This window comes from Capricornis sumatraensis, chromosome 11, assembly GCF_032405125.1.
Source record: "Capricornis sumatraensis isolate serow.1 chromosome 11, serow.2, whole genome shotgun sequence".
NCBI classification, from domain to species: domain Eukaryota; kingdom Metazoa; phylum Chordata; class Mammalia; order Artiodactyla; family Bovidae; genus Capricornis; species Capricornis sumatraensis.
The window spans coordinates 42,387,875-42,402,062 of NC_091079.1; the positions used below are offsets into that span (position 1 = coordinate 42,387,875).

Here is a 14,188-nt window from a genome sequence, read left to right on the forward strand (position 1 = left end):
GTATGAACATCCTTTTGCTCTGTGTAAGCATAGCTAAAGAACAAATTCTCTACAAGTTTTCACCATAAAAAACAAACAAACAACAACAGAAACCCCTAAAAATGTGAAGTGATGAATGTGTTAACTGCTTTGAGGTAACCGTTTCACAATATGAAAGCATATCGAAGCATCGCATTGCACACCTTAAACGTATACAGTGGTATATGTCAATTATATCTCAGTAAAGCTGGAGAGAGAGACTTTCCTGGTGATCCGCTGGTAAAGAACCTACCCTCCAATGCAGAGAACGGGGGTTTGAGCCCTGGTCGGGAAGCTAGGATCCCACTTGACAGAGGGCCACTAAGCCCAAGCACTGCAGCTAGAGAGGCCCACATGCCGCAACGAAGACCCAGCAAAACCAGTAAATCAATAAGATTGTTAAAAAAAAAAAAAAAAAAAGCTGGAGAGAGAGGGAAAAGAACGGCCTTTCAGAAGTGCAATTCCAGGTGGACAGCTGCTTCCTTGCTGAGCATGTCGATAACTGTGGGACATTATTTGGTCTGACCATGAGCAGCCTGATGATAAACGAGGAGTCATAATTAGCCTTTTATCCCAGAGTTTCTTCCAGTTTTTCTTTTTTAAACAAAGATTTTGGTATTCGAAGGCCCTTCAGTGAGGATGAGGCACCACTAATGGATATTTGCCCCAGTGAACGTCTGTACAGAAAAGTCGCCCAATCCTGATTTCTGGATATGTTGGTGGAGGTCCCTTTGTGACAGAGGGTCACCTGCTGTCTGTGTCTGGTTAGATCATCTACTTGAGCTTCTATGATGAACAACATCCTAGGGGTGTATTTGCATGTGAGGCCCTCAGGTATTATCATGATTAATTCATATCTGCTGGGAAAGATTGAGAGCAGGAGGAAAAGGGGTCAGCAGAGGATGAGATGGTTGGATGGCATCACTGACTCAATGGATATGAGTTTGAGCAAACTCCGGGAGATGGGGAAGGACAGCGCAGCCTGATGTTCTGCAGTCCACGGGGTCACAAAGAGTCAGACATGACTGAACAACTGAACAACAACAGAGTCCACATGTAAAATGTGCTTTCATTTACTGTTAAAAAAGAAATATCGAAGACATTGCCAACAGCACTTTAAGTGAAGCCCATCCTATGAAACTTTAGAAATTTATGCCGGGGCGTGCCCGTCCACTGAGGACCCAGGTCGGCTTCCTTTCTCCCAGGAGAGCGCCCTGCGATGCTGGCCCTGGCTCCTCCTGCCGGAGAGCTCCTACTGAAGTCTGGATCCACATTTGACTTGTCTTCTTTTCCTCGCCTAGAGTTTTCTGTTTCCAATTAGTTAAACTCACTTTTTGGTAAAAGCATTTCAAATCCTTTTTGAGAAAGAAGCAGGCTGTAAAGAACAGTGTCTTTAGCATCATTAATAATGAGATAAAACATGTTTCAAAATAGCCATTGTTTGGCAAAAGGGTAAGGAAAAAAAAGCACGTACTTCAGGTGAAAGCTATGTGAGTCCACCGTTCCCTTGTGCGATGGTTTGAGGCCAGCTATGTAATCTTTGCATGCCTCCTCCATTTACTCCTCTGTAAAATGGGATTAATAATACCTGGGTCATGGGGTTTCTTCAAGGATTAGATGAGATGCTCAGAAAATTACAGATATTTAATTGAAAAATAAATACTAAGGTGTAAATGCTTATAAAGCGTAGCTCCTGTCACTTGCAAATGTGTAACTGGGCTCTTAGTTTTTGTTGGGAGTGCACTGGGTTTTGTGTTTTTCTGGTACCGTGGCTCAGTGAAAAGAATTGAAGACCTGGCAGTGTTTATCCTCTGATGCAACAGGATGCTCTCTGAGCTCTTTTGCTGGAATGTTTGAACTGCAGGGACCCAAACTCAAAGCTCAGTGGTAGTGGGTTAGGGTTTTCGTCTCCAGTGTGCACATGGGTGTCTCAGTTATCTGTGTGATGAAAAATGAGAGTTACTCGGTGGTATCTGACTCTTTGTGACCCCATGAACTGTAGCTCACCAAGCTCCTCTTTCCTTGGAATTTTCCAGGCAAGAATACTGGAGTGGGTTGCCATTCCCTTCTCTAGGGGGGCTTCCCAACCCAGGGATTGAACCCAGGTCTCCTGCACTGCAGGCGGATTCTTTATCATCTGAGCCACCAGGGAAGCCCATGTGATGGGGAGAGGGAAATCATGAAATATGCATAAATAAATAATACTGCAAATTAGACAACCCCTCACACATCCTCCCACTTTTTATTTTCATTCTCTGTTTCCCTTCCCATGGCCACAGCCTTCAGACGATTGCCATCACCCCTTCAGAGGACCAAACCACCAATTCCCCGATCTGTGCCATATCACTAACACCTACAAAGTGACTTTCTAATCACATCTGCCTTCACACACAAATGTGTGTGCACACGCACACACTACAGGGGTAGCTAATATTTTCCTGGGAATTTTTTGGCATAAAGTCGTTTATACTGTCCTTCTATGTTCTCCCTTATCCAACTTTTTATTTTGAAAATGTCAAATCTACAGAAAAAAAAAAATCCTCACCTAGAGTCACTAATTTTTTTTAAAGCTATTTTGCCACATTTGTCCTCTCCTCTTGCTCCCTTGTCCCCCTTTTTTCTTTTTCATTTTGGTGAAAATGTTGACAGCTGGCAGATACCCCGAGCCCACATCTCTACCCGCCTCATGAGCATCCTCTCAGATGTAGATCTTCCCCTGCATGACCACAGTACCATCATCACATCAATGAAAAGTGTAATCCCCCGGGATCAAGTCCACATGTATTCAGATATCTCCAATGATCCCCACCACGTGTCCTCCCCCACTCACCTATTCATTCAAAGCTCATTCACCTTTTGACACATCATGGACCTGTCTGATTATTTTGACCGTTTAACCTCTGTTTCCTATGAACTAGTAGTTAGTTCTACAGGTCTCTATGTCTCTATCTCCAATAAAACAACAACAACGACTGGGTCAGGGATGTCCCCTTTCCCTTTCCTTGTCTGTCTTGAGCGGGAGGGGCTGGGATGAGCACGCTGGAAGCCCAGAGTGCAGCAGCCTGAGCACTTGGTGCATCCCTTCTTTCCACGAACCCTCGTGGAGCACCTGCTCGGAGTGGTATTACAGAGAAGAAACAGGCTGGGAGCCTGGCCTGTCTGCTTTGGAAGATCTGAGGAGGCAACATTTGGGTCCAGATCTGGAAAAAAGACAGAACTGGAGTGTGTTAGAGTCTGGGAGGGTCTATGGAGACAAGTGGGCTCCTGGGAAACATCCTGGGGAGAGGTGCACAGACGAGGGATGTGTGTGTCCTGGGGACCCGCTGGGCTGCTCCTTTCACAGTTCAGGGAGCCACTGGTGTCCACTAGGGTTGGCCTTTTCCAATACCAACTTCTCTCCTTCATGCAGCCCCATTTTAATACAAATGAGTTAAAAACACATTTTTTTTTGAAGGGTAGGAGTAGGAGTGGAGGTGGGATGGGTCAAAAAAGAGCTCCCCTGGTTATTTACAGATCAACTAGAAAACCCATCCCATTTCAGAAACTTTAGCACATGAAAGAAAAAAAAATACTGTGCTGTTTTGAGTCAAAGAAGTACTTGCTTCCCCTTTATTTTGGGAACTACAGCTCGCTAGTTTCAGCAAGAGGCGTGACCGTCTTCAGAGGCTTCCTATGTCAGCCAATGAGAAAATAAACAAGGCGGTGGTCGCTGATGCCTGTGGGACCAAAGGCAGGCCGAGCTGGGGCAATGGGGACAAGACGAGCTTCTGAGGCTTCTTTGACCCATTCCTCCTCTAGGAGGAGTTCCTAACTCCCATCACCTGCCTTCCCCATGTGAAACTGTCCTTGTTCTATGATGTTTTGGGCAGGGGTCCCCTTTGGCAGTGCCTGAGAATGACAGTCACATTGGAGTGCCCACCCCACCGTGCCCCTGGAGAACTTCCAGGACTGTGTCCAGGGAATCTGCTCTGTGAACCTAGGCGATTCTTGTGTGCCTTTAGGTTTGGGAACACCACCCTCCCGAACCTTGTAGTGGAGTGCATACAGATTTTGTTTTGTCTTTAATATATAAATTTGACCATGAGGCTGTGCTGTGAGGAATAGTCATATCCAATTTCAGTTTTAAAGTCGCCTTTAGATCTAAGTTCCCAGTTTGCTTTGGGTGGCACTCTACACATCCTAGTATAACTGAATAGACAGATAAAGAGTTTAGCATTTAGAAGGGTGGTTCCGTCTGTCTCACTGGTTGTGCTCAAGCCCCCTTCTGTCGAGGTGTCTCTCCTGAAGCCTTCAGCTGGCTGGCGGCACCCTCTGTGCCTCTGGCTCCGACATCTCTCCTGTTTTCCACACTCACACGTCTCACTGGGACGTCTACAGATGTGATCGTGTGGGTGTTCCTACAAGCATCTATTCTCCATACCTGTGTCTCCTCTTTGATTTCCAATCTCCGTGAAGGCCACCACCATTGTCCCAGGCCCCAAACCACATAAGGTTGGAGCCACCCTTTATGCTTCCTGGCTCTTCATCATGTTTGCCTTTGAAGCCCCAGGTCCCCTCACTTCACCTTGCACAGTGACATTCGTCTTCAGCCGTGCCTCCCCCTCCAGCCCAACTCTTGGACTTCCCTACTTGTTCCCTGAAGGGTTTGACTTGAACTAGTTCCCCGAAGGGGCCGTGTTCCCGGGGCCAGTACTTTGCATGTGAAGTTGTCTCTTCCTGGAATCCCTTTACTGACTCTGCCACCTAGCTGACATCACTCCCATTCTGACTCGAAGCGTTTCCATCAGGACGCTTCCCCTGCCCACATCCTTTTCCTCTTGCCTGAGGTCAGTGTCCTTTCCGATGTCCTGTGCATCCTCTGTCGTTGACCTGCCACGTCACATTGTTGTTTTAATTCACGCATCTTCACCACAAGAACAGGAGCGTCTGTAGGGCAGGAATTCATGCTGACGTAAAATTGATGCTCAATGAATGGTTGTTGAATGACTGAGTGAACAGATTATGAACAAGCACCTGGCTTGTGAACGGTCTTCACCTCTTTGACTTGGTTAAATCATCAGCGATGAAGACTAGAAGTGTGCTTGCTGTTGTTGAGTCGCTGTTACCTTCTCTCTATTAATGGAGAAGCTTCGGTGGCTGGAAGCCAGTTCTGGAATGGTAAAACGATGCCGTTGCTTTTGTATTCCAACAGGAACTATGGGATGTATAAAGTCAAAAAGGAAAGACAATCTGAATGACGATGGAGTAGATTTGAAGACGCAACCAGTACGTAATACTGACCGAACTATTTATGTGAGAGATCCAACGTCCAATAAACACCAAAGGCCAGTAAGTAGATAGTCTCAGGGGAGCGTTCCCACGGCAGGATCAAAACATGGCTGCGTAATTTAAACTCCAAATCTGTACCATGTGCGTGCCAAAAAAAAAAAAATCATGTTAATTACTTGGGCCTCAAATAATTTTTGATATACTTTGTAACTTAATCCTTTAAAGAGTTTATAAATATATTCGAGACAACCAGGCCACTTAATGTACAATAAAGGGGACTTTGGTCACCTTCTTATGTGTGGCGATTATCACCTTTCCTGTCACTGGTACAAATACCCTCTCTTTATATGTAAAGACATGTATACGAGCTTGTGTGACTTAGGATGGGCAATAAGATTAGTGGTCTGGAAGCAGAAGGAAATGCTGAATTCTAGTCGGAAGCCAAAATAGGTGCTAATATGCCCTTTGGTAGATGTTGTTGTTGTTTAGTCGCCCAGTCACGTCCAGCTCTTCGAGACCCCGTGGACCATAGCCCACCAGGCTCCTCTGTCCATGAGATTTCCCAGGCAAAAATACCAGAGTGGGTTGCCATTTCCTTCTTCAGAGGATCTTCCTGACCCAGGGATCAAACCTGTGTCTCCCACGTTGGCAGGCATATTTTTTACCGCTAAGCCACCAGGGTAGCCATCATACTTTATCCCATCATGTTGTTCTTCAATTAATTCAAACTAGTGTGAACACTGAAGTTGTCATGACTTATTATAGAGAATTAAAAGATTTAAGCCTTCTAACCTAGGACAAATATCTGTACCAGCATTTTTACATGATGGATGTGCTCTCTGATGTGTTTGAGAAATGCTTGGCAAAGAACTAATACCACATTTCATGGAAGAAAGGAACAGAGCGTTGGATAATTGCAACCTTAAATGCACTTTACTTCAGATCTTAGGTCCTTCCTGTTTGCTCACTGTATATATGTACATCCCCCATTGCCTGGTTTTTATGGAAATCAGTGTTTTAGCGTTTAAGCTGAAAGCAGCTTATTCCGCATGAGTCCAAATGCCTTCATTAAGAGTTTTTATTGTTTCTCTAATCTGACATGTTTTTAAATGCCTTGGCATTCTAGAAGTATATCATTGTTGTCACTCCCTGTACCAGCCCCCTCCCCCACGTTCGCCCTTATCCTGCAGGTATGGTGTGTGTCAAGGTCACATGTCATTGTTGAGATTGGTAAGTCGGTGTTGGCATTCTTGCAAAAAAGTAGAGATGAAAAGTGAGTACATTATGCTGTTAATTCCCTACATATTTCTAGACAGATAAATTAATGTTAATTTTAGGAACTTCCCTGGCAGTCCAGTTTTTAAGACTCTGTGCTTCCAATGCAGGGGGCAAGGGTTTGATCCCTGGCTGGGAAACTAAGATCCCATAGGCTGTGGTGCACAAACAAAAAAGAAATTTAAGAAAAACATTGTAGACTTCCCTGGTGGTCACTGGTTAAGAGTCCTCCTGCCAATGCAGGGAACATGGATTTGATACCCTGTCCAGAAGGAGCCCCATGCCACAGGGCAGTTAAGCCTGTGGGCCTAGAACCCATGCTCAAGAGAAGCCGCTGCAGTGAGAAGCCTGTACGCTGCAGCTAGAGAGTAACCCCGTAACTAGAGAAAGCCCATGCACAGCAATGAAGACCCAGCACAGCCAAAAATGAAGAAAAAGATTTTTTAACTGTTGTAATTTTATAACAGAAACTCAAAATGTACAAGATTATTAATAAGTTTTATAATTTAGTTATAAATACCTATAAATATAATATTCAAAAAGACATCACATAAATAGGTATAGATGTGGAGCTATGCTATGGAAATATGACAAACAGAAAATGAAATGATACAAGGACTTGAAGTCACAGATAATTTTCTCATTATAGACTTCAAAGGCGTCATTAAAAAGGGCCTGACTTTTTCTAGTGTCATGTGCTGTAGATTTTACATGGTTTACAGTCCCCCATTTTTTGTTAATGTAATGAAAGAAGATGTCCTTCATTCAGAAAAGCAAAGGAGACCAGTACAAACTTACGCACCATTTTTCCTCTTGCTAAGAGTAAAGGAGGTTAAAAGATAAGTTCGAAAGCAGAAGTAGGAAGGATATTTGAAATCTCTCAGTTCCCTCATGCACCCCCGGAGCGCAGCACACTCCACCTTCTCTGGTCACAGGTGCCCTGGTTTGTAACTGGGCAGTTGGGCCTTATTCCATGGATAACATTCAGTTCCAGCCAGATGTGCCCGAAACACACCCCTGGATTGATTACAGGCTGTATTGTGTGACAGCAAGGCTGAACTGACAAAATTCAATAACACTCTAAGGAAAAGACGTTTTAGAGAAGGAGAGTGGTGACAGATGAGGTCTATACATATGTTTTGGCCTTCTGAAGAATGTGTTCAATCATTTGTCAATTAAGGACTCTGACATGTGAAAATCAGCTTGCTGCTCTCAAAATGATTTAATCAGTCTCTCATCTTCTAATTGTTTCCTCTAACTCCTTTAAAATTGATCATACATTCTAATTATGCAAATCTGAATGAGTTTAAAAATCAGTATAGAACTCCTTGAAATAAGTATTGAAAAATCATCCGGAGCCAAGAGTTTCTGAACCAGAAAAACGTAATCCCCTGCTCCCCGCCCCTGGAGATTTGATGGGCTGACTTCCATCAGAAATTTAAATTTCAGTACAAGCTGTTTTGGTTCATATTCCATTCAGTCACGTTAATCAAAGAGAAACACGATAAAACCCGGGAAGTCTCACACATCCTCCCCATGTCAACAAAGGGAAAAGGAATTTGATTTCCAAGGTGATTGGGGTGGCCTTTTGTACCACCAGGCCCTTCCTGATCATTCAGCTCCAAGCTAAAATAACAGGGATGCCATCTGTCCCCATAGCAGAATCGGGGTCAGCCACAGGAAGCCTGGATCTGTTAGGACTTGTTCTCAGCTGCCAGTGACCAAGCCCTTACAGCAGCTTTTAAAACAAGTCTGGGAAAAGTGAAGATCAGCAGTCCTGGCCTGGGTGGCACTTCCACAAGGTCACCAAGGACCCAGGTGGCCCCTAGGACCGCTCTCCATCTTCTGCTCTGCTCTCTGGTCACTGGTATCCATGGCTGCTGAAAGCCCAGCTCATCACTTGCTTCTGGGCAGAAAGAAGCAGCCCAGGGAATAAGAAAGCCGATCCCAAAGCCCCATCACCTGCCTGCAGGTCAACTCCTTGCCATCTGCATAGAAGGCTGGAGAATTGAGAAGCATCACCATGGAGCTGGGCAAACCGCCACTCCTAAGGATACTTGGGCTCTGGTACTGAATCAAGGGGAGGGAGCCGATTGGCTCAGCAGCGGCTCAGAATGTCCTGTCACCCCCAGGCCAGTGGCTGCTGAAGAAGGAAAAGCCCTTCAATGGTTGGGGCGGGGGGCAAGGATTGGAATACAGCTCCGCAGGACTGTTCCTCTGCACTCCTCTTCTTTCTGGCTTAATAAATTAACAAATCTAAATCCTATTTGCTTCTGTTCAAAAATGACATAACATACAGTGTGAATGTAAGCATAAAACACTAAACATAGAAAATATTTTTCTAATGAATATTCTCTCTTAGGTTCCAGACTCTCAGCTTTTACCAGGACAGAGGTTTCAGACTAAAGGTATGTTTTCATAATGCCATGGTAGTTTCTTTTCTTTACTGTTCAAGTCTCTGTAAAGTAGTTGTCCTGGGTGTCTTTGTTGATTTTGGGGGGGCAGGCGGCAGGGTGAGGTAGAAAATGATACTTTTATTGCTTTGCCAGGCAAAGGGAGACACACTAGGCTTCTGCCTTGAAGAACTATGTGTCTCCGATTTTTTTTTTAATTGTGGAAAAATAGACATAACATAGAATTTATCATTTTAGCCATGAAAGTGTTCAGGTCAGTAACATTAACTACTTTCTCATTTTTGTGCAACCATCACCTCCATCCATCCATCTCTCCATCTGGGATGATGAACTTTCCATCATCTCAAACAGAAACTCTGTGCCCATCAAACGCAAACTCCCATCCCCCATCCTCCCGGCCCCTGGTACCCCCTATTCTGCTTTCTGTCTCTATGAGTTTGACGGCTCTGGGGATCTCGCCTAAGTGGAATCAAATGGTATTTGTCCTTTGCGGCTGACTTCTGTCACTTAGCATAATGTCTTTAAGGTTCATCCATGTTGTAGCAGGTGTCCGAATTTTGCTTCCTTTATTCTGTGGTATGTATACACAGTGTCTTCGGATGGTTTTCCCCTTCTAACGTTTGTAAACAACGCTGCTGTGAGCACAGGTGTATCACATTTTAAACCTAGAGCTGGAAGTCATTGAGGTCATAGGTCTCTATGATTTGAGATGACAGACATTGTACCAGTGTGCACAGTGTGTGGCCAACCATGGACCATGTGGACCCCGAGCCATCTGGGAGGAAAACAGGTCCTCTTTCCAGCTGCCTGTTTCCTCAGTATATCCCTGCACTCTGTGCCCCAAGCTGTTACAACATTTCTGCTGTGGATTCTTTTTTTAAAAAAAACTTTATATTTTGTATTGGGGTATAGCCGATTAACCATGTTGCGAACAGGGAAGGTGAACAGTGAAGGGACTCAGCCATAGGTATACATGTATCCATCCTCCCCCAAACTCTCCTCCCCTCCAGGCTGCCACATGACATTGAGCAGAGTTCCCTGTGCCATACAATCAGTCCTTGTTGGTTATCCATTTTAAACATTCTGCTGTGGATTCTTAAAGGTCTTTGCTTGCCTTGTTCATTTTCAGATCCAGAGGAGCAAGGGGACATCGTGATCGCATTGTATCCGTACGATGGCATCCACCCAGACGACTTGTCCTTCAAGAAAGGGGAGAAGATGAAAGTCCTGGAGCAGTAAGTGCAACCAGATGTCCCTCTTCTATGGCACCAAGTCCCAAAGCCTATCCCCCTCCTCGGGCTTGGCCGCCAGTGGCACAGCATGGCAGACATCCCTCTGGGGGTGGGCATGGAACTCCAGCCTTGTTGCTGCCAAAAGGAGCGGGGCCAGAGGGATTTTCCTCCTCAGCTTTACTGTGAGCAGTTCCCAAGAGTTTTTCCTTTGAAACCAAACACCATTGTCTTTCCTTATCCATCTGTGCTGCCTTAAGAGGCTTAGATCTATGTAGAATTTGCATTTCTTTTTTTTAATGTTTTTAAATTTTATTCTTGACTGTGCTGGGTCTCTGTTGCTGCTCTCTGGCTTTCTCTAGTTGCCGTGAGCAGGGGCGACTCTCTAGTTGCAGTGTACAGGCTTCTCACTGCAGCGACTTCTCTTGTTGCAGAGCATGGGCTCTAGAGTGTAACAGGCTTCAGTAGTTGCAGGATACGGGCTCTCTAGTTGTGGCGGGTGGGCTTCATTGCCTCCAGGCACGTGGATCTAAGTTCTTAGACCAGGGATCCGCACCGTGTCCCCTGCATTGGTGGGTGGATTCCTAATCGTTGAACCACCAGGGAAGTCCCTGCATGTTCTTTTAATGCCATTTTTACTTTGTTATTTTCCTCAAATTCACACTGAGTGTATGGGTCCAACTGGGTGTGAGTCATCAGGGTGGGGCACCGAGGCAGCGGTCATCTCTGGGAAAGCCCCTGCTCAGCACTTAGTGCTTCTGTGAAGATGCTTGGACATCATTTTCTTGACCCCTCCAGGTTGACTCACAGGGCTCAGGACTGAGCTGAGAATAAGGAACTTCAGTAATTCTACTGCTCTTCATATAGCATCACCTTGGCCTGCCAACAGGAGACCCTTGGTTGGCTGGAGGAGAGAGGCCCTTATTAAGTATAAGGTGTTGAGTAGCTGAGAGGGGTTGTCCATTACTGGCTGAATGTGAACTTGAGCTTCATTCTGTCCTTGCCACTTGATCACTGTGTGACCGTGACAAGTCACTTCAACTCTGTATCTTAGTGTCTCGCTTGGAAACTAGAAATGGCTTATGTGTGTGTGTGCCTTTTTAAATATGGCACAGGCATGTAGTGTACCACAGCCGAGTGCCAGTTGTAATTGTCCTTCACGTCTTGCCAGATGAGGGTCCCATCTGGGTGTGGGAACCTGACGGGAACACAGGTGAGGTTCATCCGTTGGCGACCCATCCGTTCCTCCTTCCCCAGCTCCTTCCCTGGCTCCATGCCTCTCGCAGGAGATGCGAGGTGGTAATGAGGCCCATCTGCTTGGGACTGTTTTATGGTTTTCTTTTTTTTCCCATGGCATCAGCCTATGAACACTAGCTATTTCACCAAAGGCGTTTATAACTTAAGAACTATGACCTTTTATTTCCTTGACTCCCATTTCTGTAAGTGTGAAAAGTGAAAGTGTTAGTCATTCAGTGGTATCCAATTCTTTGTGACCCCATGGACTCCTCTCTCCTTGGAATTCTCCAGGCAAGAATACTGGAGTGGTTTGCCATGCCCTCCTCCAGTGGATCTTCCCAGCCCACATATCAAACCCAGCTCTGCTGCATTACAGGCAGATTCTTTACCCTCTAAGCCACCAGGGAAGCCCATTTTGTAGATATCCCCGGGGGAGTTAAGAACTCTGTTTCTGAAAGATGGAAACCATTTTCACCAACTCTTATGCAGCAGCTCTGAGCACAGAGACCCACACTTCAGTCCTGAGGCTGTTTTCCTTTGCATCCTTCACTAAACATATTTGTATTTCATCAGGACACATCAACTTTCCCCCTGCATTCTGGGGTCCCAGGGTCTTCCCCACTGTCCCACACCCCTCAAGACAAACACCTTAAGACAATTGCTCTTGTAGTTCTTGAGTCATTGAATACAAACCCTTTTTTTCTTTTTTTTAATACATATTTATTTGGCCACGTCGAGTCTTAGCTGTGGCGTGTGGCCCATTTCTTGGAGGCACAAGCACTTGCTTGGCTGCCCCATGGCGTGCAGGATCTTAGTTGCCTGATGGGGGATTGAATTCACATCCCTTGCATTACAAGGTAGTTCTTAGTCACTGTACCATCAGGGAAGTCCAACAAACCCTTTCTGATGCAGGTTTCTATTCCAGGCACGGAGAGTGGTGGAAAGCCAAGTCCATTTCAACAAAGAAAGAAGGTTTCATTCCCAGCAACTATGTGGCCAAAGTCAACACCTTGGAAACGGAAGAGTGAGTCCTCTCCTGGAGTGGTCTGGAGTGGTTCTGTGTGACATGCTGGATCTCTTGCGTTTTCTTCATCTTTTTTCTCCCCGGGATTACAACAGCCATGGGATGTTAATATGTCTTCACAGGTGGTTTTTCAAGGATATAACCAGGAAAGATGCAGAAAGGCAGCTTCTGGCCCCAGGGAACAGCGCTGGAGCTTTCCTTATCAGAGAAAGCGAGACATTAAAAGGTAGGAAGTGACATAAGGCCTCTTATCAAATGCTGTTTAGGAAATCGTTCTTAGAAATGATTCTAGAATTCTGTTGAAAAAGAATTGTGGGCAGACCTTGTTTTATTGAAGTATAGTTGATTTACAGTGTTGTGTTAATTTCTGCTGTATAGCCAAGTGATTCTGTTATACATATATGCCGTCTTTTTCATACTCTTTTCTGTTCTGGTATATCACAGTTTACTGAATATACTTCCTTGTTCTATACAGTAGGGCTGTGTTGTTTATCTGTCCTATGTGTCATAGTTTGCATCTGTTAATCCCAAACTCCCAAAACTTCCCTCCCCATAATGCCAATCTTGTTTACAAAATATAAGTGTAATCTTTGCTTGTACTTCTTTCTCTGCAGGAAGTTATTCTCTGTCTGTCAGAGACTGTGACCCTGTGCACGGTGATGTGATTAAGCACTACAAAATCAGAAGTCTGGACAATGGGGGTTATTACATCTCCCCACGAATCACTTTTCCTTGTATCAGTGACATGATTAAGCATTATCAAAGTAAGTGAAAACACAAGGTCAGACAAGAAAAGAAAGATACATCTGTTATGATACATATATTATGTCAAACTTATATAAAAAATTTTTGTATCCTGAAACTTTACAGAATTCATTGACAAACTCCAGTAGTTTTCCTGGTAGCCTCTTTAGAAAGAAGAATCATATTTCTTTTGGATAAAGTTGCAGGATCATATTCTGTAACTGGTCCTAAAGTAACCTATAACTATACATTCAACAGTGGTACTAGTGGTAAAGAATCTGCCTGCCAGTGCAGGAGACACAAGAGATACCCATTCAGTCCCTGGGTTGGGAAGATCCCCTGGAGGAGGAAATGGCAACCCACTCCAGTATTCTTGCCCTGAAAAGCTCATGGCCTGAGGAGCCTGGTGGGCTATACAGTCCATGGGGCCACAAAGAGTCAGACACGACTGAGCAGCTGAGCACACACAAGCATTCAAAGTCAGATTTGATCTTTGTGTATAATTATCCTAGTCCTTCCCACCTAGCCTGTGCTGTTTAACAGTTAATGTTCAAAAATTACAAAGATAGAAATGACTATTATTTTCATATAGTGCATGATTTTACAACACATCTTTAAATATCTAGACCAGGAATACAGATCTGTAGATCTGTGTTCTAGTGTAGATATATATATGTGTGTGTGTAAAAGTAATACATACCCTTGGTAAAAGAAACCAGAAATTACAACAATAACACCAAAACAATTAGAAGTGGCCAGTCAATGGTCCTTCGTCCCCAGTTTGCCCTACAGCCTTGCTAGGCTGATCCCCTGGATAGCCTTTAGGTATATTCCCTTTGTGTTTGAGATCAGTTGTAGTGGGAAGCTGTTACTGCTTATTTCTTCAAGCTGCTCTAAGGTAATACACATAAACTTTGCTATCCCCAAGTATGGAGAGAGCAAGTACTCTAGAGTAGTAAGTCCTTCCCTCTCTGTACCCC

General features: G+C 44.6%; 1 protein-coding gene across 4 annotated transcripts in view; it reads left to right on the forward strand.

The window, feature by feature from the left end:
* LYN (LYN proto-oncogene, Src family tyrosine kinase) overlaps positions 1 to 14,188 on the forward strand; it is a 109,090-nt gene that overhangs the window by 54,352 nt on the left and 40,550 nt on the right. Inside the window, exons 2-7 of one of the 4 annotated variants that reach the window (XM_068983926.1) lie at positions 5,210 to 5,346; positions 8,924 to 8,969; positions 10,105 to 10,210; positions 12,366 to 12,464; positions 12,560 to 12,690; positions 13,079 to 13,228. In XM_068983926.1, the coding sequence (XP_068840027.1) occupies positions 5,215 to 5,346; positions 8,924 to 8,969; positions 10,105 to 10,210; positions 12,366 to 12,464; positions 12,560 to 12,690; positions 13,079 to 13,228 (664 nt within the window). In that variant the 5' untranslated portion in view covers positions 5,210 to 5,214. The remainder of the gene's footprint in view (positions 1 to 5,209; positions 5,347 to 8,923; positions 8,970 to 10,104; positions 10,211 to 12,365; positions 12,465 to 12,559; positions 12,691 to 13,078; positions 13,229 to 14,188) is intronic. The other 3 variants (XM_068983927.1, XM_068983929.1, XM_068983930.1) reach the window with 3 other exon arrangements.